The sequence below is a fragment of the Pisolithus orientalis genome (genome assembly GCF_024613125.1).
Source record: "Pisolithus orientalis strain OTSU chromosome Unknown F5J12scaffold_12, whole genome shotgun sequence".
Classification (NCBI taxonomy): Eukaryota; Fungi; Basidiomycota; class Agaricomycetes; order Boletales; family Pisolithaceae; genus Pisolithus; species Pisolithus orientalis.
This window is the reverse complement of record NW_026260793.1, coordinates 136,335-159,263: the sequence shown is the minus strand read 5'-3', so window position 1 is coordinate 159,263 and position 22,929 is coordinate 136,335. Positions and strand designations below refer to the sequence as shown.

The following is a 22,929-nucleotide window of genomic DNA, read 5'->3' as shown; positions in this document are numbered from 1 at the left end:
TCAGTTCCATTCCTGATTGCTGTACCTCCATAGTAGTATAAAAGCATGTACAGTACTTGGCTGTTCTTCAGTATGAATATCACCTAAGTTCCTACTCCATATCTCTCCATCTTCTGTCTGTTGGAGTTATCTCCAAACATCTGTCTGGTCTCCACCTCTGAAATACAAGGGCAGAGATTGTGAAAGGGGGTGGCACACAAGCTAAACCTGACACCCTCACTCTGCTCCACTTCTGTCCCAGCAGACTTCATCCCCACCAACCCTCCACTAGTCAGAGTTCCATTCATCCATGTCAGACTCGCTCCCACACCTCTCCACCTCTCCCCAGACCTTGTTAAGTGTCAGAGTTGGTTGGAGTAGGCCCAGACTTGACAAGGGACCTGCCACTGTGGACAAAACAACTGGTGAGTTTGACATTACTTGGGGTGTCCTCAAGACAGTGGTTGACATCATTGGGTACACAGGAGGTGACAACCACATTGGCTCACTGGTCTGTGTGTTAGGGGCAGTATCCCCTTTGAGCAATGAGCCTTGCAGATTGGTTGGCACCCTTGCTCTCAACATCTCTCTTCTCCCCCCTCAGGCAGATAAGTGAGTAGATCTTCTTGGCTCTATGTTGTGTTACAACCTCATCAGGGGTCTTTCCTTTTTTGCCAAGTCTCAGTCATGTGTGTCACATGCCTTGTCATGTTGTTTGTCCTCACTGTGGTTGTCCTCAGTCTGTTGGCACCCAGAGCCTTCAGATCACCAGTGGTGGAGGTATTTCCAATACCTGCTGATGCTGCACACACTGTGTCATACTGACTCATAACACTGCCTGATGATGGACATGTATTTCATTTATGCCTCCTTGTCCCTTCTGACTTGTTTGTGTTGTTCATATGTTTACTTCTTAGCTCCGGTGTCAGGCTCCATGCTGCACATTGATTGTGCAGCCAGTATAGCCTTCATTTCCTTAACTGCCCCTGTCATATGACACTGTATGACTCTTTTCTATTTCATTGTTTACTGCTGCAGATACTTACCACCTTGATGGCATGACTGCTATGGTACATGGATACTTATGTATAAATAGAGCCACACCATACAGTGTATCCTCAGTTTTTTGATAGCTTTCAACTCAGCTTATTTCTTTGACTCATATCCTTGTTCCTCCACATCCCTTGACTCTGTTGCAGCCACCAGAAGGAACCTCTGTTGGAATACTCATCAATAACACTGAGCCATAGGGGTTATGATAAGTTCAGCCTGTAGACTCCCCCTCATGCCCATCATGACTAGTCTATTTGATGAAGTCACTTGGCTTGGGCATAACATGTTGATGACTTGGCAACAAGGTAAGTTACAAGCAGATGGAGCTCAAAACCTCCTAGCAATGATGTGTTTGTGGAGGCTGACATAGGGTCTTTCAGGCAGAGGTACGATGGCAGGCAAGTGCAATATCTCCCAAGCTCAGTGTGGTCAGGCCAAAGTGCAGATCAACAAGCAGATGTTCTTGTCTCATGGGGATTTCCTCCCATGCAGTAGTTACCTTTTATCTGTGTTGTATATTTGAATACTCATTCATTGGGGTACATCTACCCTTGCTCCCACTATGTGTTTTACTCACCCCCTTTTGGGGCATGACATACATCTCACCTTCAGGCATAGCTTCACTTCCTTATTTGGGTGTGATGTTGACTTGTAGTTTCAACAAACTCCAATCCCCCTTGTGAGTAGGATTCATTGCCCTCCTAGATGGTGGGAGCCAAGCATCAGCCCATCACATCAGGCAAATCCCTCCTAACACCTGGGATCCACAGCTAACACTCATCTCATAGATCACCACTTCACCACAGCCAGAAGGCACTTTGCACCTTCACCCACTCCCACTTAAGCATTTACAGCAGAAATACAGAGTTATGATTAACACATGAAAGGTCTATTCCAGGGACACCAGCCTAGTGCCATCTGAGTTCATCTATGAGGTGTAGTACCACATCCTTATCCGCTGCACGCTCCATTTCGTATGGGGTTACAATTTCCTTGATCCGATCTCTCCATTCATGTTCCTTGTCATGCACAGTTGGTACCCAATGTGCTTTCAGATATTCCCAATGAGCAGGGAACCACCCTGAAGCCTCCCAGTCAATCAACGCCACGACCTTATCACCCTTCACCATCACGTTGCGCAGATCGATGTCTCCGTGTGTGAATACCAGGGGGTGTGATTGTGAGTGTGACTCTGCAACGTTTGGTGGAAACTCGGACACGTCGTGCTGTCGACGAAGGGCCGAGTTCAGTTCTGACTCATCCGCGTAGGGCCCGCTGACTCCGGCCTGCTCATCCGTAGGCCAGCCCTGCGCAAGTCGATCATCGGAGACCGGCAGACCAGCCACAGAGCCAATCAAGGTGCCAGGAGGTGGTGTCAGCGACCTGAGCTGTGAGATATAATTATGGAGTTGAGTGATAATCCGGACCCGCACGGGATCGTCGAGGGAAAGCCAGGTCTGAATATCCAGGGACTCTCCATCGACCCTTTCCATGAAAATGAATGCGGTGTCCGGATAGCGCCGAGTCTTTCCCCATTCCCAACCCCTTCGCCACCAAAGGATCCATGGTGGCAAACGAAGAGCAGCATAGACCCTTGGAACAGGAACTGACGTTGCTCGCCTGACGAATGTCATGTTGGCTGACTCCTCGTAGGCCATACGGGTTTGCTTGATGTAAACGTACGGACCCAAAGTTTCTTCGAAGCAAATACATCAACGTTACCGTGCATGTTAGAGAAACATAGCAGGAACTACTTACTTTTCCAGATGTAAGAAACCACAGTAAACGTGGGCAAGAAGGCCCATTGCTCGAAAAATATTTGAAATCTTCTCCACAGAGTCGAATGCCTGCGACGGGTCTGTGGACGTTCCATAGTGTAGTGCCGCAACACAGGAAGGGAATGAAAAGAACGACCACAAGTTAGTTCCCTTGCTCAACCGCGCCCCCGCCCGACGTGTCACATGATATCACGTGATGTACGCAAACCCAGCCTCCGATACATCACGTGATTCATGTCACAGGGACTCGAGCGAGGAATACATTAAGTTCCTGTTTGACCATCCCATTTCTTTTCATTGTTTAACCATACCCGGGTGATACATCGGCGAGGAAAAGACTCAACCTTCAGTCCTGCTTTACTTCTATCCCTGATTGCTCATAGCAATGCAGTGGGTTCATCCCAGCTTCAATAGGTGCACTAGTTATGCCCCTGGTGAAACTTACTACTGATCTTCGCAATGGCTTTGTGTTTCTGAGCCCATCCCGTCCTTCACACCAGGCACTGCCACATAGTGGGGCTTCCCCAACTGCCCCCAAAAAGATTGAAACTTCTTCCTCAATACTCTGCCATGCAGTTGGGAAATCCACAAGCACCATGTCTCTTTGCTAACCCATCCTAGCATTAGTATGTGGGGTATACATGATCAGTGACCTGACCAAGGTGCCCACATAATCACAAGGTCAAGATCTGAGCCATGAACTGACCTACTGTGACCACATCTGCTGGTAGTGTTGATGATGACCATTGTTGAGCCTGCCAACTCTATTGTCACCCCTCCACAGTACATGACCTAAGCACTGTCTCCAAAATGCATCACCAGTAAGTGCTGTGTTCTGGCTACTGTCTTATCCCCATCCTTCACACTGTGGTGACTAGCCATGGAAATGGCAGAACCTCTTGTATAAAATTTGCATAACATTCTAATGGGACAGCTATTACAGCAGTTTGTGAAAATAATGTCAGCAGCAAAATATTTTGAGCATGTCATGAGCCCTGCCCAATAAGGAAATGTACCAAGCTGGCATGAAAAGACTAGTGGGACCAACTACCATGTCACCCCAACTCACCAAAATCTCACTGGTGATGTGTCAGAACTTGTGGTTGTTGACAAAATCAGTGAGAACAAGTGCATGCTGTCAAGTATGGGTTTACCCTCAGGTGACCAGGACTTCAAGTCTGGGTGACAGGGGCTAAGTCTGGTTGACTGGAGTCAAGGCCAGAAGACAGGGGCCAAGTCTGGAGGTCTGGAGTCAAGGCCAGGAGCATGGGAAACTGACCAGTCTCAGAGTGCACATAGGGGGAATGCTAGTCCAGGGTTGGATCTACCTCCCTCAGTCTCAGCTTATGTGCTGCACCCTTATGCAAGCTGGGGAGAGGTCTGGGGCAGGGGCAGAGGATAGACTAAGGCTCAGCCTTAGCTATTGAGTAGGCTCAGAGGGTGATACAGAGTTGAGGGTAACACTTAGTTGATATTCTGACTGGAGTGCTACAAAGTATGTACAGGGGTTAAATACATGAGGCCAGTCTGGAGTAACAAACATAGAGCCAGACTTGTTGGTAAGCTATTAGCAAGATGATTAGCAAGGTGTGGACAGCCATGGAGGCTGTGCCAAGACTAATAGTCAAAGTCTGGGTGACTGGCATAGCTGGAGTTGGACACAGATTTCATACAGTAAGCAGAGATCAGGCAAGAGGACTAAACTAAATATAGCACAAACATCAGAAAACAGACTGGAGTTATGTCCAGGTGACCTGGACATGGACCTGGGAGGACTGGAGTGATGCAGTGCAGGGCCAAGAGGCTGGAGTGGACCAGAGAGAGGGGTAAAACACAGGACTTGAGTTTTCTAGGTTGGAGTAGGTCTGGACTTGACTGGAGGTAGGGGCTAAGGGTCTGGACTGGACTGGGCTTGAGTCCAAGAGTCATGTATGTGACACATGCTCACCCAACATCATGGAGGAACAGCATATAGTCACTGTGCACAGCTAAAGGATGTGTTTGTTTGAGATGATAGATACCATGTGCTGCAATGATGGTGGATGGGTACATTGCGGCACAGGTTGAGGGCCCCTTCAATGCAGAGCAGTTCTAGTTTCATTGCAGAAGAAGTGGTATGAATTTAGGTGCCATTCACCCTGCAAATGTGATGTCCAAGTTTTTGACTTCAGCTTCAGTCAAGAGGGTCACATGCATCCACATGAGGTATGCAACCATTGTCACCCAGTTACTGTGATCATTGAATGTCTGGCTCATCTATGGGATCAACCTGCTTGTTGCACTGGCATGGCCTTACAATAAATCCTCTAGACCCACAGAACCCCCTGCCTCCCCCCAGGACCTGCAAGAAAGCTGTGGTATGGACAACAGAGGAGGAAGGTGCATTACTGGATTTTTTGGCCTCTCATCTTTCACAGCCTGGTGATGGGAACTTTAAGAAGGTTATGTGGAACACTGCAGCAGCTCACATGGCCAATAATTATCCACTGGGTCCAGATAATGGTGATAAGACAGCTGAATTGTGTGAGCAGAAGTTCAAGGTGGTAAGTCATCATATCATTCTTCTTTTTTGCCTTGCTAACAATTATCCAGCTTAAAAAGTCCTACTACACCATCACCAATCTTAAATCAGTGGCCTCTGGCTTTGCTTACTACAATGAGCATGGTGTGATGATCTTGCTGGACAATGCTGATCTTTGGGATCACTATGTAAAGGTAATGTAGTTTTTTCTTGTCAGATCATCCACTAACATCTAGTCAGGTGCACAAAGATGTGAAACCATTTCGCAATTCCAGGTTCCCCCACTTCACAAGTGTAGAGCTCCTTCTCCCCTTGCATGGCCAAGGTCAGTTTATCTACTGGCCACATGCCACTACCACACCTTCTACAACCACAACCTTTGCCTTTGATACTCCCACCTCTACTGCACCCCCCACCACTTTGACTATTCCTACCCCCCTCCCTCCCTCTCCTCCTCAAGATGACACATGCTCTCAATGCACACCATCACAAGGACATGCAGTATGTGGATCCAAATTTCATCCCCCCTTCTGCACCATCAAGCTTTTTGTCACATGCATCAGCTGGGTCATCATCATCATCTGCTGTCACAGCATCAGTTGTGGAAAAAGGAAAGCTGAGTCTGTTGCAATGTCTGAAGGTGGATCAAAGCACTCTCAGCCCCCATCAGCCAAAGCACATGCAGAAGAAGATCACAATTCATTCATCACTGCCATCACCTCCAAGCTCAATAACTTCACACATGTGATCACTGCCCCATTGCCCCTGCCACCCCCACCACCCATTACCAATCCCCTCATCAACACTGCCATGGACTACATCAACAACATGCCACAGCTCTCAACAGACAATCAGATCAACATCAGCAACTACTTCCTCAGTGCAACCCTGGATGAAGTGAATATCTTCCTCAAGCATCAGGAGCTGGTGAAGCAGATTTGGGTGCAGCATCAGCTGATGAAGTACTGGGATGGGCAGAAATAGGTGTTTATTTTCTTTTTTTTTTACAATACACAAATGTACTCTCCCTCCCCACTGCATATCTTTTCAAGTCCCCCCCCTCCCCCCCTTTATACAAATATGTACATAATAAAATGTACATGACTAGCTTCCTTTTGACAATGGATGTTATTTCCCTACATGAGTGTGAAACAATTGTAAGAAAATATATTTGTACACCATGAAATCTGAATGTTCAGGCTCAGAGAAGGCCCCTAATTGTAAGCTGGTGCTGATAGTCAATCCACATCTCCTCTGCAATGCTGTCACGCCTATTATCAGCCCTTCTCCTCTCTGCAGCATCTGCTGGTCCATCACCAAGGCTTCCAATACCATCATCCTCTACTATGTCCATGGCAAGTTCAGGGTCAAAGAACTCTTCTGGATCATAGCACCATATGAAATTGTGGAGGGCACAGAGAGCAGTGGGTATTTGAGTTTTGAGTTTGGGTGTGGATGCTATATTCAGGGGGAATTTGAAGAATTCTCCACCTGCATTTTATAACACCAAATATCTGTTCAATGGCATTTCTAAGTCCAGCATGGTGAAGGTTGAATAACTCCTCTTGGTTTTGAGGTCTATAAAATAGAAGTTACAGGCACACTGAGCAGGATGGAATAGCAACTTACCTTAATCCAGCCTGGTGCCATTCTTTCAGATGGTAATGAACACCTTGATAGGGAACCAGAAGTGCATCACAGGTCCCAAACCCTGCATCTGCAAGAAGGTACTTCCCAGGTGGCATGTGCAAGTCATTCCTGTGTGCATCACACCACATGGTTGCATCTGCAGTTGACCCATCAAAGCCAGTGAGGGCATATGTGAAGAAGAAGTCAAAATCACAGATGAAGAGACAGTTTTGAGATAGGTAGCCCTTCTGGTTCCTCATGTAAGGCTGGTCCTCAGCAGCAGTGAATGCTCAAATATGAGTGCCATCAACTGCACCAATACAATCCTGGAAAAATCAGAAGCATGGGTCACTAGTAATTGTAGTTGATATGGGAGTGTTGTTGGTGGGGAATTGCACTTGGGATGCATAAAATTGTCCCCCAGAAAAGAAAGCCAACATTGCATTGAAATATCTAAAAAATTGTGAGAAAAATATCAGACAGTCCAATGAACTCCCTACCTAGTGATGGTCCCTAGTGAGTGTTGGAATCTCTCAGCAACATGCTGGGATGACAACCCAGTAACACAGGTGTAGAGGAATATCCCAAGTTGTTCCTCCACAGAAATTCCATTGCAAAAAGGCACAAAACCATGGTGGGTGAGCACCTGCATCAGGTGATCAAAAACCCCATGGCTGACACCAAGGCAAGTCTGTATCCTGTCTGGATGACCATTCAGGAGCTCTAGCATCCACCCCTCACCAGTCACAATTGAGGTATGGTAGGGGATTGGTTCTGAGTCAGAATGAAAAAGGAGATCATAGAGGCATAGCACCTGGATCATCACTGCTACTACAAGTGCAGCAAGACAGCAACGATGATGGTGCTGGAGCTGCTGTGCTTCAAGATCCATAGCAGAGTTGTTCAATCTGTTATCACAATGTTATCTATTGAACTACAAGTTGCATTGTTGTCTTATATAATCATCACATGACTACATTACTGAAGCAGAAGCCCAAAACTTGGACTTTGCATTCACGCGGGCGTGCACAGCTTATATAATCATCACGTGACTACATTGTCGAAGTAGAAGTCGAAGTTTTCGACTTCGACTCCGGAGAGTGAACGGCGCCGAAAACTTGGATTTCGCATTCGCAGGGTGAACGGCGCCTAAGCGTACAGCAAACCCAGCTCAACCAACCCCCGACACATCACGTGACTCACGTGACATGCCGGCGGCTTCCCTACATGGCAATGTGAGCGACTCCAGCGAGGACGTGGATGAAAAAAAAAACTACTATGTGCAGCTGTTGCAGTGCAAGGTGCGAGGACTCAGATTTTCATTTCGTCTTTTGTTTTCTAATCTATTGTCTCGCTCTTTAGATATATTTCCCTTTTGTTCTAGTCTTTCCCAGGCGCTTTTAGATCTAGTTATAGTATGTGTTTCTTCCTCCTTCTCGGGTCACACACTGTGTCTCGCTCGTTTTCACACTGCGTCTCTCTCTTTTCGGCATGTCGATACTCCTTGACAATAGCTCCCTTTTAATACCTGTTTCACCTAAATGTGCCCAGCGATTCAAGAGATATTCCATGTTTTGTAAGAAGGGCCACCCTTGAGGCCATGTTATCATATCTCGTGCATCTCTGCGCCGGGTCTCTTGCGTGTGCCGTCAAACATTCCCCCCACTGACCCCTCTCTGGGTACATCTCGTTCGTCCAATCCCGCGCAGCGGTTATCGAGATATGCCCATTTCTGTGTTCAGAAGGCCTATGAGGTGTTTTGGCGCATAATTCGTGATTGGGTGGTCTGATCATTATAATCTCTTTTTTTCTGTGTGCGTCTAGGTGTTCCCTACAGCCCTCTGGAGTTTCACGCTGGTTGCCCAAGTCATTGATGCTCGGGGGACTCCCCTCTACCCCCAAGTGTACCTTGTGAAATTGCAAGTGTCATATCTCGTCTGTTTTGTCACCAGCCCTCTCGCTTTTGGTGGGGTGCGGTACTACCCTTTGAGGGCTTTTGAATGGTATATTGGACGTTGTGCTTGCTGCAGTAGGTCTGGAGATATGCTCTGTTTTGTAGTCAGAGGCACCTTCGGACAATTTTGCGAATATCTTAAGGCTGGGTGCATGCATTCGCCCAGTTCTTTTTGCCCCGTGCTCCTCAAGTTCCCCTTCATTATCTCCTCTAGTTTCACACTGTTTCGAGCACCCGTCGTTGTCTGGCACTCCCCCCTTCTCCCCATTTGGTGCCTAATAATATGCATTCATTACATCTCACCCGTTTCATCGGAGGATCTCATTTTTTTGGAGTCTTGTATTACTCTTCTGGGGCGTCCGAACAGTATATAATACATTGTGCTTGCTGCCGCAGATCCAGAGCTATTCCCCATGTTGCAATTGGTGATACCTATGGATTATTTTGCGAATATCTCGAGACTGAGTTTGCGCATTCACACCATTCCTTTTCCGCCCTGTTCGCCATGTTCCCCTCTGGTTGAGCAAGGGGACTCCAAGCGTACTATTAATTCTGCAGACGCGTGCCTTCGTCCCGCCGACGCCCAGCAACTCCTCGATTTCGTCGCTTCCTATTACTTTACTTTGGCCTAGCGTCACAGGCGTTGGCGAGCTCACAACTCGTGGACTGTCCGAGCATTGAATGACGTGGCACGGAGGTACGAAAGTCGTCTCAGCTCGCACACATTACGTGTAAGCCAATTGAAACCCGTGGCTTTCGCAGCTCATCGATAGCCTAGATATTAGAACATATGGTTTCCGTCCAACCCCTATCAGATGCAAGTCCACCGGTAACCTGACACATCGCCGTCCTCCTGCTGAGTGACTCAGTCGACTGCGTATCTACGGCACCGCACGAACTGTGAGTCAGCCCGACATCAATTCCTGCATTCTCCCAACAGCGCATAAAACACTTGGTTGTTCAGACGTTAGCTTATCAGCATCCCCCAGCTTTGCATCTCTCACACCTGATCAGTCTCTCTTACTATGGCACCTTGCACGGCTCCCGTACTCGTGGTATGTCGACCTTCATTTCCTACCCTCATAGATTGATAAACATGGTCACTAGGTCGGAGCAGGTCCAACGGGCCTCACCTGCGGCCTTGACACTTGTCCAGAACAACGTGCCGGTTCGCATTATAGAGAAGGAACTCCACCACCGACGCGGCCAGCGTGGTCCTGGCATCCAGGTAAGTTACCTCGCCTTGCATGCTCCTACTACGGCACTAATTCTACACAGCCCCGCACATTTGAAGTCTTCCACTTTCTGCATGTCCCCGAGATCCATGAACGTGCAACGTTTCTTCCTCTACTTCAGGAACACAACAGGGGTTCACTCGAAGCCCGCAAAACGTTTGCTATGTCACCCTACACAGAGCCCACGCCCTCGATTCCATATGTGTGTACTTCTCCCTTCTTCTCATTTTCTCTTGCTACATGGACAGTGCAGATGGGTGGAATGATGGGTTAACGGAATATTGCAGTATAATCCCAAACTCATGGGCCAGCATACACTTGAGGAAATCTTGCGTGAGCACCTCGCCAAGCTTGGCTGCACCATCGAATTAGGCACTCGACTGGTCTCGTTCACGCAAGATGACAAGTTCGTCACGGCCAAGGTTGTCAAGCATCGCGCCGATGATGATAAGGAGATTGAGGAGGAGTTGGAAGTGGCATATTTGATTGGTGCCGATGGCGCGAGAGGTGTGACAAGAAAGCAACTCGAACTTGCGTTTGTCGGCTCCACATGGGAAGACACCTACATTGTGCTGGGCGATACTCGTTTAGAAGTTAAAGGACTCGATCGCGAGGTACGTGTTGACCTTTTTATGGATGAAACAAGTCAACTAATCTATCCCTTTAGTACTGGCACCATTTTGGCACGATGTCGCAAGACATGTACGTTCTCGTGTAACCTTTTGTGTCGTACGTCAGCTAACGCATTGCAATTGGCAGGATCTCGCTCCGCCCAACTGATGAACTTGGCAAGGACGGATACCAGTTCCTGATCACTAGTCGTGTACGCGACCTGAAAGGCCTCGTCCTGGACGAAGAGGCTCTATTGAACTGTATCAAGGATTTCATCGGCCTTGATGATGATGTCAATGTCAAGGAAGTGATGTGGGTTTCGGATTTTAGGTATGTTTAAACTCGATGAGTTGGAGCAGCTGTTGATGTATTTGGCTACTAGACCCAACATGAGGATGGTGAACAAGTTTGGTGTGGGGAGGGCTTTCATTGCTGGAGGTAAGAGCTCTTGTGCGTGTTGAACGTGATGTATTGCTCACTTCCCCCCCTCCCCTCTTCTCTGAGTTTAGATGCTGCCCAGTAAGTATACACATCTGCTGGGATGCAATGAAGCTCGGCTGACTCCATTTGTCAGTGTACACAGCCCAACCGGTGGGCAGGGTTTAAACACGAGTGTCCAAGACGCAGTAAGACCATGTTACTCTCTTCGAGGATGTCATGCTTACTTACGCTCAACAGTTCGGCCTTGCTTGGAAACTTGCATTAGTCTACAAGGGCTTATCTCCAGCTTCCCTCCTCGATACTTATACCACCGAACGACTCCCTGTCATCACTGAAATGCTCGGCCTCACCACTGAGATCGCCAAACGCACATTCGGCGAGTCAAAGGACGCAAACGCCCATACATCAACTAGCGATAGCGACGACACAAAGAAAGTGGAGTTGAACCTGGAACGTGCTAAACATCGTGGCAAGAATATGTATATGCTCGGCGTGAATTATCGCACGAGCCCGATTGTAGTCGACGAGTTTGCGCCCGCGTCGACCCCCGGAGTCGCAGTCGTACACAGTGCATATGGGAGCATCCAAGAGGGGGTTTTGCGAGCTGGTGATCGTGCACCCGATGCGCCAGGACTCTTACAGGTCCTGCAGATAGGAGGATCTGGGAACGCTCGTCTTTTTGATATCTTCACACCAATGTATCATACCGTTCTCATATTCGCACCTTCTTTGGCCGTCCCCATCGTATCGTCCGTCCTTGCGACTCTAACGCAGGCCGTGCCCAGGAACGGGATAGTGAGACCCCTGCTCGTGATTCCTGGCCATCCCTCTGTTTTAGAAGGGGGAGTCGAGACGTCTTCCTTACAAGATCAGGCTAGCGGTGTGGAAGTATTCGTCGACCAAGCAGGCCATGCGTACCGAGGGTACGTCGTCGAGAAAGACGAGACTAAGGTCGTTGCCGTACGCCCAGACGGGGTGGTTGGTGCGATTGTGCATGGCGCGGAGGGGTTGGGACGATACTTGGAGGGCATGTTTGTGGAGAAGTTGAAGGGTGTGAGTGCTGAGGTGGAGGTGATGTAAATGGAATCGTCTGTCGTCCGTTCCGAGTGGTCGTGTTGCCTCTGGATTTACACTGTACCAGTAGCTTTTGGGTCTCATATGTTCCTATTGCAATCACAAGTTTGTAAAGCGTAGCGTGCATTTACCCAGGTAGAGAATATAATGGTGTTTGGAGTAAATCCAGCAGAGAGACAGAAAAGTTGAGACACATTTCGACAAGCATGCATCTGACCCACGACTGCACGAAGTACGCTGATCGAACAACGTGCGACAACCATCGGAAACTTCCTTGTGGCTCCTGAGAAAGACCCTACCAAGGCGAGACTCCGGCCAGACTAGAACCTGAAAGCCGGCAGTCGATTGTTGCCGTCTCGCTGATGGCTTGATGATGTTTACCTCTTTCGTTGGTCAGTGTTTCATTTGAGGTGTAAATGCATCATACAAGCAGGTCCTCCCTCCGAGGTGGAGTCAACGTCACCGGGTATCTTCTGGTCCCCGACATCACTTGACTAGGTCGAGGCGTGCCCCACTGCTCAGTCACAGTATCAGTCATCTGCACCTGAAGCAACGCCTAGTTGCCAGTGTTTCTCTTCTCAATGACTCATTTGTCATTTTTCTGACTCGAGTCTCGACACCAGGGAAATCAGTGAATGCTTGAAATCGACGTTACGAATGGCGAGCTGTACTGGCCCCAATATCCTACCGAATTGGCTGCGATCCTGTGCTGCTCCCTTAATAAGTTCCAGGTTCAAGTGGGGTTTTGTATATAGGGCCCTAGGTCGCGTGCTAGCACCTTGTCTAGGTTCGCATTCCGGGCAATCATCCACTTCCACGGCACCCACAAAAACTTATCATCAGACACAAGATGACAACTCGCACAACTCCCGTACTTGTGGTCCGTTCAATCTTGTCTGCCTAACTCCGCCGAGTGCCAACCAGAATTCCAGGTCGGAGCAGGTCCAGCAGGCCTGGTCGCGGCCCTGACGCTTGCGAGGAACAATGTGCCAGTGCGTATCATAGAGAAAGAATCCCAATACCGACGCGGACAGCGCGGTGCGGGCATTCAGGTGATTTGCGCATTCTTCAAATTCCTCTCTACGAAGCCAATGTAACCCAGCCTCGCACATTCGAAGCTTTCCACTTCCTACGTGTTCCCGAGATCCACGAACGCGCATCCTTTTTCCCTCTCCTTCAGGAGCACAACAAGGGTTCTCTTGAACCTCTGAATACGTTCCCCATGACACCCTATATGGAACCCACACCGGCGATCCCATACGTGCGTACCTTTACCTTTAGGTCCCTATTATTAACCTGTGCGGAGACCGGGAATTATGCACTAATGGAACTTCACAGTATAACTGCAAAGCAATGGGTCAACATGTACTCGAAGCAATCCTGCGCGAGCACCTCGCCAAGCTTGGTTGCACAATCGAGTTAGACACTCGACTAGTATCATTCACCCAAGACGAGAAATGCGTCAGAGTGAAGCTTGCAAACCGTCGCGGCGACGACGGGGAAGAAGTCGAGGAGGATATAGAAGTAGCGTACTTGATCGGTGCAGATGGAGCGAAGGGTGTGACGAGGAAGCAACTCGGGCTTACCTTTCTTGGAACTACCAGGGAAGATGATTTCATAGTACTAGGGGATATCCGTTTGGAAGCCAAGGGCCTTGATCGGGACGTATGTGTCCACTTCTTTACGCACGACACAAGTGAGAAAAGTGACTCGTCTTTACAGCACTGGCACTTTTTCGGCACAATGTCGCGAGCTATGTAGGTTTCGTGCCACCTGCGACATAGGACCAGCTGACGGGTTGCAATTGACAGGATCACACTCCGCCCTACCGACGAACTCGGCAAGGATGGATGGCAGTTCGTGATGAGTAGTCGCAAAACTGACCTTAAAGGTCTCGTTCGAGACAAAGAGGCTGTTGTGAACTGTATAAAAGACTTCCTAGGCCTCGGAAACAATGTGCAGGTCAAAGAGGTCATTTGTGTTTCAGAGTTCAGGTGCGTTTTGTTTGCTTTGTTGGTAATCTTGGTTTGGTGCGGATTTTGACGGCTTCGTGGACTAGACCCAACATACGGCTTGTGAACAAGTTTGGAGTGGGAAGGATTTTTGTTTGTGGAGGTACGGATCTGGCATGTGTTCGAGTTTCACATTGCTCATCTGTTATTCAACCATGTCAGATGCTGCTCAGTTAGTCACTTAGTAGGAACAACCATCCACTTTTACTGACGCTTCAACCAGTGTTCACAGTCCAGCTGGCGGACAAGGTCTGAATTCAAGTGTCCAGGATGCAGTAAGGTGTAACCCGCTCCAAATCACAAGTTCGAGCTAACATACCCTTGACAGCTTAACGTGGCCTGGAAAATTGCATTGGTTTACAAAGGCCTATCCCCAGCATCCCTCCTCGACACTTATACCACCGAACGGCTGCCCGTGATTACTGAAATGCTTGGTTTCACCACCGAACTGCACGATCGCACGTTTGACCAATCCAACGGTGAAAGCGACAGCTCAAAACAAGTAAAATTTAACTTGGAAGATGCAATGCGTCGCGGAGGGAAGTTGTACATGCTCGGCGTGAACTATCGTAACAGCCCGATCGTCGTTGACGAGTTCGCGCCCGTTCCTGCTTCGGGAGCTGAAGGAACACGTAGTGCGTATGGAGACACCCAAGAGGGCGTCTTGCGGGCAGGCGACCGTGCACCTGATGCACCGGGACTCGTACCCACTTCACTGAACCGCGCATCATGCAGCATTTCGAGTGGTTATCAGTCAAATGGAATGGCTGAGAGCACCCGTATGTTTGATATGTTCGCGTCGACGCATCACACCGTTATCATCTTCGCACCAGCCTTCGCTGACGCTGAAGTGCGATCGGTACTGGTGACCCTGGATCAGAGTCTTCGGAAGAAGTTGGTAAGGCGCGTAGTTGTGCTACCTGGACCTTTTCCCGAAGCGGATGGGCCCGTCGATATCTCTTCTGGGGAAGGCCAAGCCATCGACGCCGATATACTCGTCGATCAGGCTGGTCACGCGTACCGGGGGTATGTTGTTGAGACGCAAGAGATCAAGGTTGTGGTCGTACGTCCGGACGGGGTGGTGGGTGCAATTGTGCGCGGTGTGACGGGGTTGGAACAATACTTTGAGGGCGTGTTTGGGAAGACGGAGGGTATGCGCGCCAAGTAGGATCGATTCTCGTACTGGCTCGTCAATTTCGGCAGGGACAACATAACCCCACTTTCTATACCCATACTCATATCATCCCTTCCTCAAAGACTTCCTCCAATCGTACGCGGCGCCTGTGTAGTGACTGGATGATTTGTGTCCATAGATTTCTATATGTACTCAGACATTCCATACACAACATCAGGAAATTAACACATTGACTATTTTGACTTGATGCTTGGGGTGGATGAGGTTGGAGTTGTATAGTGGGTGAGCTGCTTGTGTCAATATTTTACTGTGATCTGATCAATATCTTGTGATGCTATAAGTGCTATTGGTGTTGGGCCTGTCTTATGTTGTGACAGGGGTGGATCTTACTAGATGGACCTGTCCTTGTTTTATGGCAATATAAAAGATATTACTGAAGGGCCCATCCATATGTTATGACCATATAAATGATACTGCTGAAGGGCCTGTCCTTATGTTGTGACCACATAAATGATACTGCTGAAGGGCCCTTCCATATGTTGTGATGCTATAAATGATATTACTGATGGGCCCATCTTTATGTTGTGACAGGGGTGCATCTTACTGGACAGGCCTGTCTATATGTTGTGACACTGTAAATGATATTACTGATGGGCCTGTCCATGTGTTGTGACCATGTAATTGATATTACTGACAGGCCTGTCCTTATGTTGCAACAGGGGTGTGTCTTACTAGACAGGCCTGTCTTTATGTTGTGATGATACAAATGATATTGCTGAAAGGCCCATCTTTATGTTGCAACATGGGTGCATCTTACTAGACAGGCCTGTCCATGTGTTGTGACCCTGTAAATGATATATATTGAAGGGCCTGTCTTTATGTTGTGGCAGGAGTGCATCTTACTGGATGGGCCCATCTATGTGTTGTGACACTGTCAATGATATTACTGACAGGCCTGTCCTTATGTTGTGACAGGCATGCATCTTGCTATGGATGGGCCTGTCTATATGTTTATGTTGTGACAAGAGTATATTATCCCAAAGACAGGCCCTTCCATATGTTGCCAACTCTGTAATCTATCATAGAGGGGCCCCTCTTTATGTTGTGACCCTATAAAGCATATGATGGGCAGGCTCATCCATATGTTGCAGCATCCTTACCCTCCACAGGCCCTCCCATATGTTGTGGCATTGCACTTGCAGGCCCATATGTATGTTGCTCTCACTATAGGCCCTCAGGCCTGTCCATGTGTCATGGCTAATCTATTTAGACAGGCCTGTCTTGGGGTCTGTATAAGTGTTGGCATTTTGGCATGCAGGCTACCTATATGTTGTGACTAAATGGACTACATGGAGTCCCCTTTGACACCCTTGCTGATCCTGCCCATATCATGATTAGCCATCTAAACATTGACAGTGTCTTTGGTGGCCCAGATGACAAAGGGGAATATGGAGAGGATTATGATGGCATAGCAGATGCAGAGGGTGAAGTTGATGAAATGATGCCCCAGGACAAGACCACAGGAGGTGCCAGGGATGCTGCTTTGTAAGCAAGTCTTACACAGAGGAAGGGTACTTTGTACCCTGGAGGAGGGAATGTAAGGACTCAGTCCAATGCTGTTGACCATATGCTCAGATGGTGAATTCTCTATGACAGACTTACTTATTTTCTCATTTCTCTCTTGATCCTACTTTACCCATAACAGTGCTCTGACATATTTTGTGCCTGTTCCCCAACCTATAAAATGGCCTATGTAGCATGCTGTACAGGGACTCTCTTTTCTACCTCAAATCAAACAGACCTTTCACTCTGGAAATGAGTAGTACATAAAAGAAGAATCCTGGTGTGGTGTCATTGCAAGTCTTACAACTTCGCATCGCCATTACAGCAATCACGTACAGAATATCCGAGATTGAAATCCATGAACAGAAACTATCCTGTGACTACCGTGCGGTCGCAGAAAATTCTCGAAGAGGGGGTCGTGGGGTACGAGTATAGAAACTGGGGTTATGTAGTCCCTGCCAAAATTGCCGACCCAGTATGAGGATTGATCCTACTTGGCGCGCATACCCTCCGTCTTCCCGAACACGCCCTCAAAGTATTGCTCCAACCCCGTCGCACCACGCACAATTGCACCCACCACCCCATCCGGACGCACCACAACTTTGATCGCCTGCTTCTCGACAACATACCCTCGGTGCGCATGACCCGCCTGATCGACGAGTACTTCCGCGTCGATGGCCTGGTCGTCCCCAGAGGGCATCTCGACACGTCCATCTAACTCGGAGGGAGGTCCAGGAAGTATGATTACACGCCTTACAAATTCCTTTCGCACACTCTGGTCTAGCATCACCAGTACCGATCGCACTTAGGTGTCAGCCAGGGCCGGTGCGAAGATGATAACGGTGTGATGCGTCGACGCGAAGATATCAAACATACGGGTGCTCCAAGCCATTCCATTTGACTGAGAACCACTCGAAATGCTGCAGGATGCACGGTTAAGTGAAATGACGGGCACGAGTCCCGGTGCATCAGGTGCACGGTCACCGGCGAGCAAGACGCCTTCTTGGGTATCTCCGTACGCGCTGTATGTTGCTTCGGCTCCCGATGTAGGAGTGGGCGCAAAGTCGTCGATGACGATCGGGCTGCTACGATAATTCACGCCGAGCATGTACATCTTCTCTCCGCGACGCATTGAATGTTCCAAGTTGGGTTTCACTTTCGCCAGAAGTTGATCGTGGGGTACGCTCGACACTGGAATGATCAAACGTGCGATTGTGCAGTTCGGTGGTGAAACCAAGCATTTCAGTAATCACAGGGAGCCGTTCGATGGTGTAAGTGTCGAGAAGGGATGCTGGGGACAAGCCTTTGTAGACCAGTGCAATTTTCCAGGCAATATTAAGCTGCCAAGAGTGTGTTAGCTCGAGCTTGTAATTTTGACTGGGTTACGTCATACTGCATCCCGGACACTTGAGTTCAGACCTTGTCCGCCAGCTGGACTGTGTGCACTAGTTAAAGCGTTAGCAAAATTGGTGGTTGTTCTTGGCAAGTTACTAACTGGGCAGCGTCTGACGTCGGCGGATAACACAGATGAACAATGCGAAACTTGAGCACAGGCCACATCCGTACCTCCACAAATAAAAATCCTCCCCACTCCAAACTTATTCACAAGCCGTATGTTGGGTCTAATCCACGAAGCCATCAAACCAACATTGCCAACAAAACAAACTAGACCCACCTGAACTCTGAGACCTACATCACCTCTTTGACTTCGACATCGTCTCCGAGGCCTATGAAATCTTTTATATAACTCACGAGAGCCTCCTCGTCTCGGGCGAGACCTTTAAGGTCAGTTGTGCCACTACTTATACCGACCTGTCATCCATCCTTTCCAAGTTCATTAGTAGGGCGGAGTGTGATCCTGCCAATTGCAGTCCGTCAGCTGGTGTCTTGGCACACGCAGTGCAAAACCTACACATCTTGCGACACCGTGCCGAACCAGTGCCAGTGCTGTAAAGATGAGTCAGTCCTCTCACTGGTGTCGTCCGTAAAGGAGCGGACACATACGTCCCGATCAAGGCCCTTAACTTCCAAACGGATATCCCCTCCTACCAGGAAATCATCTTCCCTGGTAGTTCCAAGAAAGGTAAGCCCGAGTTGCTTCCTCGTCACACTCTTCGCTCCATCTGCACCGATCAAGTACGCCACTTCTATATCCTCCTCGACTTCTTCCCCGTCGTCGCCGCGATGCTTGGCAACCTTCACTCTGACGCATTTCTCGTCTTGGGTAAACGATACCAGTCAAGTGCCTAACTCGACGGTGCAACCAAGCTTGGCGAGGTGCTCGCGCAGGATTGCTTCGAGTGCATGTTGACCCATTGCTTTGAAGTTATGCTGTGACGTTCCATTAGTGCATAATCCCCGGTCCCTGTACAGGTTGACAATAGGGACCTAAAGGTAACAGTACACACGTATGGGATCGCCGGTGTGAGTTCCACATAGGGTGTCATGGAGAACGTATTCAGAGGTTCGAGAGAACCCTTGTTGTGTTCCTGAAGCAGGGGGGAAAAGGTTGCGCGTTCGTGGATCTCGGGAACACGCAGGAAGTGGAAAACTCAGAATGTGCGAGGCTGGAATATATTTACTTAATGGGGCCATTTGGAGTATGCGTAGCTTACCTGGATACCCGCACCGCGCTGGCCGCGTCGGTATTGAGGCTCCTTTTCTATGATACGCACTGGTACACTGCTCCGTGCAAGCGCCAAGGCTACGGCCAGGCCGGCTGGGCCTGCTCCGACCTGCAATTCTGATGGGCACTCGGTGCGAGTAACCAGACAAAATTGAACGTACTACAAGTACGGGTACTGTGCAAGTTGCCATGCTGTGTCCGATGATAAGTTTCTCTGAATTACGTGGAGGGGGTTGATTGGTCCGAATGCGAACGTAGTTGAGGTGCTAGCCAGCGACTAAGGGCCCTATATACAACAAACCGGGAACTTATCAAGGGAGCGATCCAGCATTGCGGCGGTTCAAGGTCCAATATTGCTCACCATTCGTCATGACGATTTGAGACGTTCACTGTTTCCAGTGTGGCGGCATTCTGACTAGATAAACGATTGAGCGGGTGGTCAATCTGAGACCACCAACCGCGGCCTTGCCTTAAGTGCAGGCGACTGATACTGTGGCTGAGCTGGAGCACGCCTCATGGGCCTAGTGAAACGACGGCGGGGACAAACGATACCCAGTGACGTACAGTCATCGCCCCGACTGCGAGATGAAGTCGACTCCACCATGGAGGGGGACCTGCTCGTGTGACGAGTTAGTTCATGTATACGGCCCATCACTACTGGTCGTTGCATTTGGCACGGTTGCTCCGTAGGTTCCGCGGTACGCTGTCTCGAGAGATGTGCAAAGTAGACTGCTACTTTATTAGGGGGTTGGGTCGCGTGCTCACATGTGTCACAGTTCATCACACATACTGTCACTACTGCATGATTCTCATGATGTAAAAAAAATTGGCTGCCCAACTGCGAAGTCTGCTGTACTTTGTGCAGTCATCGTGCCCGTCGGGCATGTGTCTCGACTGCTCTCTCTCTGCTGAATCTATTTTGAACACTTTCCGCCTGGGTAAATGCGCGCTACGTCTTACAATGCTATAATTGCACAATGGAACATGCGAGGTCCAAGATCAGTGTAAATCCAGAGGCAACACCATCACTTGGAACGGGCGACAGACTCGTCTGAGAGTTTTATCTACATCACCTCCACCTCACCACCCACACCTCTCTTCTCCCCAAACACGCCCTCCAAGTATCGTCCCAACCCCTCCGTGCCACGCGCAATCGCACCGACCACCCCATCCGGACGTACAACAATGACCTTAGACTTGTCTTTCTCGATGACATACCCTCTGTACGCATGGCCCGCCTGGTCTACGACTATTTCCGCGCCAGCAGCCTGATCTTGTACAGAAAGTGTTTCGACTCCCCCATCTAAATCAAAGGGACGCCCAGGAAGTACGATCAGAGGTCTCACTAACCCGTTATTCGGGACGCCCTGTTTTAGAGTCGCAAGCACGGACAATACGACGGGGACGACCAACGCAGGTGCGAATATGAGAACGGTATGATACATCGGTGCGAAGATGTCAAAAAGACGAGTGATCCCAGGTCCTCCTGTCTGCAGGACCGGTAAGAGTCCTGGCGCATCGGGTGCACGATCACCAGCTCGCAAAACCCCCTCTTGGATGCTCCCATATGCACTGTGTACGACTGCGACTCCGAGGATCGACACGGGTGCAAACTCGTCGACCACAATCGGGCTAGTGCGGTAATTCACGCCGAGCATGTACATATTCTTGCCACGATGCATAGCACGCTCCAGGTTCGACTTCACTTTCTTTGTGTTGTCGCTACCGTCAGCAGATATCTGTGCGTCTGTGGCCTTGGACTCGCCGAAGGTGAGTTTGAGGATCTCAATGGTGAGGCCGAGCATTTCAGTGATGACGGGGAGTCGTTCGGTGGTGTAAGTATCGAGGAGGGAAGCCGGGGATAAGCCCTTGTAGACCAATGCAAGTTTCCAGGCAAGGTTGAACTGTTGAGCACAAGTGACCATGACGTTTCGGACGTTGATGAGAGTAACATGGTCTTACCGCATCTTGGACACTCGTGTTTAAACCTTGCCCACCAGTTGGGCTGTGTACACTGTCAAATGGGGTCAGTTGATCCTCATCGAATGTCACCAGACATGTATACTCACTGCGCAGCATCTAAAATCAGAGAAGAAGAAACAGCGGAGAAGTACACAATGTTGAGCACGGGCAAGAATTCGCACCTCCAGCAACGAAAGCCCTTCCCACACCAAACTTGTTCACCATTCTCATGTTGGGTCTAGTCGCCAAAGGCATCAACAACTGTTCCAACTCATGGAATTTAAATGCACCTAAATTCCGAAACCCACATCACCTCCTTGACGTTGACATCATCACCGAGGCCGATGAAATCCTTGATACAATTCAACAGAGCCTCTTCGTCTTGGGGGAGGCCTTTCATGTCGCGTACATGACTGCCGATCAAGATCTGGTATCCGTCCTTGCCAAGCTCGTCAGTAGGGCGCAACGAGATCCTAACAATCGCAATGCGTTAGCTGGTGCGCGATACTGAAGGTCACGCCGCAACGTACATATCTTGCGACATCGTGCCAAAATAGTGCCAGTACTGGAAGGACCGATTAGTTGACATGTTTTATCCCCGCAGAAGTCAACACGTACCTCGCGATCAAGACCTTTAACTTCTAAACGTATATCGCCCAACACAACATGGTTTTCCCTCAATGTGGAGCCGACAAACGCAAGTTCGAGTTGCTTTCTTGTCACACCTCTCGCGCCATCGGCACCGACCAAATACGCCGCCTCCATCTCTTCCTCTAGCTCCTCCCCATCATCGGCGCGATGCTTGACAATCTTAGCCCTGACGCACTTGTCATCTTGCGTGAACGAGACCAGTCGAGTGCCTAATTCGATGGTGCACCCAAACTTGGCAAGGTGCTCGCGCAAGATTGCCTCAAGTGTGTTCTGACCCATAAGTTTGGGATTATACTGCGATGTTCCGTTAGCCCATTATCCCACCCATCTGCGCTGTCCGTGGAGCAAAAGAGAATGTCAAGGAGGTAAAAGTACACACGTATGGAATCGCAGGCGTAGGCTCCGTGTAGGGTGACATAGCAAACGTTTTGCGGGCTTCGAGTGAACCCCTGTTGTGTTCTTGAAGCAGAGGAAGAAATGTTGCACGTTCATGGATCTCGGGGACATGCAGAAAGTGGAAGACTTCGAATGTGCGGGGATGTGTAGAATTAGCGCCGTAGTAGGAGCATGCAAGGCGAGGTAACTTACCTGGATGCCAGGACCGCGCTGGCCACGTCGGTGGTGCAGCTCCTTCTCTATAATGCGAACCGGCACGTTGTTCTGGGCAAGTGTCAAGGCCGCGGTGAGGCCCGTTGGACCTGCTC

General features: G+C 49.2%; 6 protein-coding genes across 6 annotated transcripts; 2 read left to right on the top strand and 4 right to left on the bottom strand.

The window, feature by feature from the left end:
• Positions 1–1,867: 1,867 nt before the first annotated feature.
• Positions 1,868–2,950, bottom strand: F5J12DRAFT_826846 (kinase-like domain-containing protein). Its single transcript, XM_051745529.1, has one exon. It carries the CDS (start codon positions 2,688–2,690, stop codon positions 1,941–1,943), a length of 750 nt encoding a protein of 249 aa, XP_051600420.1. The 5' UTR covers positions 2,691–2,950; the 3' UTR covers positions 1,868–1,940.
• Positions 2,951–10,010: 7,060 nt separating this feature from the next.
• Positions 10,011–12,282, top strand: F5J12DRAFT_905245 (uncharacterized protein; the record flags this gene model as incomplete). Its single annotated transcript, XM_051748636.1, has 8 exons — positions 10,011–10,142; positions 10,193–10,351; positions 10,437–10,763; positions 10,817–10,851; positions 10,909–11,059; positions 11,118–11,199; positions 11,383–11,387; positions 11,440–12,282. The coding sequence occupies 8 exons, from the start codon at positions 10,011–10,013 to the stop codon at positions 12,280–12,282; spliced, it is 1,734 nt and encodes a 577-aa protein (XP_051600419.1).
• A 638-nt stretch (positions 12,283–12,920) lies between these two features.
• Positions 12,921–15,490, top strand: F5J12DRAFT_64917 (FAD binding domain-containing protein). Its single transcript, XM_051740198.1, has 11 exons — positions 12,921–13,063; positions 13,120–13,156; positions 13,209–13,328; positions 13,379–13,537; positions 13,615–13,941; positions 13,999–14,033; positions 14,088–14,270; positions 14,336–14,391; positions 14,451–14,460; positions 14,512–14,563; positions 14,617–15,490. Exons 2-11 carry the CDS (start codon positions 13,127–13,129, stop codon positions 15,454–15,456), a joined length of 1,812 nt encoding a protein of 603 aa, XP_051600418.1. The 5' UTR covers positions 12,921–13,063; positions 13,120–13,126; the 3' UTR covers positions 15,457–15,490.
• A 1,771-nt stretch (positions 15,491–17,261) lies between these two features.
• Positions 17,262–19,302, bottom strand: F5J12DRAFT_936607 (uncharacterized protein; the record flags this gene model as incomplete). Its single annotated transcript, XM_051749634.1, has 10 exons — positions 17,262–17,766; positions 17,863–18,177; positions 18,221–18,326; positions 18,380–18,431; positions 18,482–18,491; positions 18,553–18,608; positions 18,680–18,784; positions 18,899–18,933; positions 18,991–19,205; positions 19,251–19,302. The coding sequence occupies 10 exons, from the start codon at positions 19,300–19,302 to the stop codon at positions 17,477–17,479; spliced, it is 1,236 nt and encodes a 411-aa protein (XP_051600417.1). The 3' UTR covers positions 17,262–17,476.
• Positions 19,303–19,490: 188 nt separating this feature from the next.
• On the bottom strand, positions 19,491–19,995 carry F5J12DRAFT_826799 (uncharacterized protein). The gene is made up of 3 exons (XM_051745528.1): positions 19,774–19,995; positions 19,602–19,721; positions 19,491–19,553 (listed from the first exon to the last, which is right to left on the bottom strand). The coding sequence occupies exons 1-3, from the start codon at positions 19,801–19,803 to the stop codon at positions 19,539–19,541; spliced, it is 165 nt and encodes a 54-aa protein (XP_051600416.1). The 5' UTR covers positions 19,804–19,995; the 3' UTR covers positions 19,491–19,538.
• Positions 19,996–20,612: 617 nt separating this feature from the next.
• Positions 20,613–22,906, bottom strand: F5J12DRAFT_826793 (FAD binding domain-containing protein). The gene is given in 9 exon segments (XM_051745527.1): positions 20,613–20,656; positions 20,675–21,516; positions 21,575–21,626; positions 21,741–21,812; positions 21,865–22,047; positions 22,105–22,139; positions 22,193–22,519; positions 22,605–22,763; positions 22,814–22,906. The coding sequence occupies 7 exon segments, from the start codon at positions 22,641–22,643 to the stop codon at positions 20,677–20,679; spliced, it is 1,548 nt and encodes a 515-aa protein (XP_051600415.1). The 5' UTR covers positions 22,644–22,763; positions 22,814–22,906; the 3' UTR covers positions 20,613–20,656; positions 20,675–20,676.
• Positions 22,907–22,929: the final 23 nt, after the last annotated feature.

Coding starts and splice junctions, on each gene's coding strand:
- F5J12DRAFT_826793 (XM_051745527.1), bottom strand. CDS start 22,643: ATGTCACCCTACACGGAGCCTACGCCTGCGATTCCATAC. Junction 22,520..22,604: donor CTACGCCTGCGATTCCATAC/GTGTGTACTTTT, acceptor GGAACATCGCAG/TATAATCCCAAACTTATGGG. Junction 21,517..21,574: donor ACACGAGTGTCCAAGATGCG/GTAAGACCATGT, acceptor TGTGCTCAACAG/TTCAACCTTGCCTGGAAACT.
- F5J12DRAFT_64917 (XM_051740198.1), top strand. CDS start 13,127: ATGACAACTCGCACAACTCCCGTACTTGTG. Junction 13,538..13,614: donor CCACACCGGCGATCCCATAC/GTGCGTACCTTT, acceptor GGAACTTCACAG/TATAACTGCAAAGCAATGGG. Junction 14,271..14,335: donor ATTTGTGTTTCAGAGTTCAG/GTGCGTTTTGTT, acceptor TTCGTGGACTAG/ACCCAACATACGGCTTGTGA.
- F5J12DRAFT_826846 (XM_051745529.1), bottom strand. CDS start 2,690: ATGGCCTACGAGGAGTCAGCCAACATGACATTCGTCAGGCGAGCAACG.
- F5J12DRAFT_826799 (XM_051745528.1), bottom strand. CDS start 19,803: ATGGCAACTTGCACAGTACCCGTACTTGTA. Junction 19,722..19,773: donor GCACAGTACCCGTACTTGTA/GTACGTTCAATT, acceptor TCAGAATTGCAG/GTCGGAGCAGGCCCAGCCGG.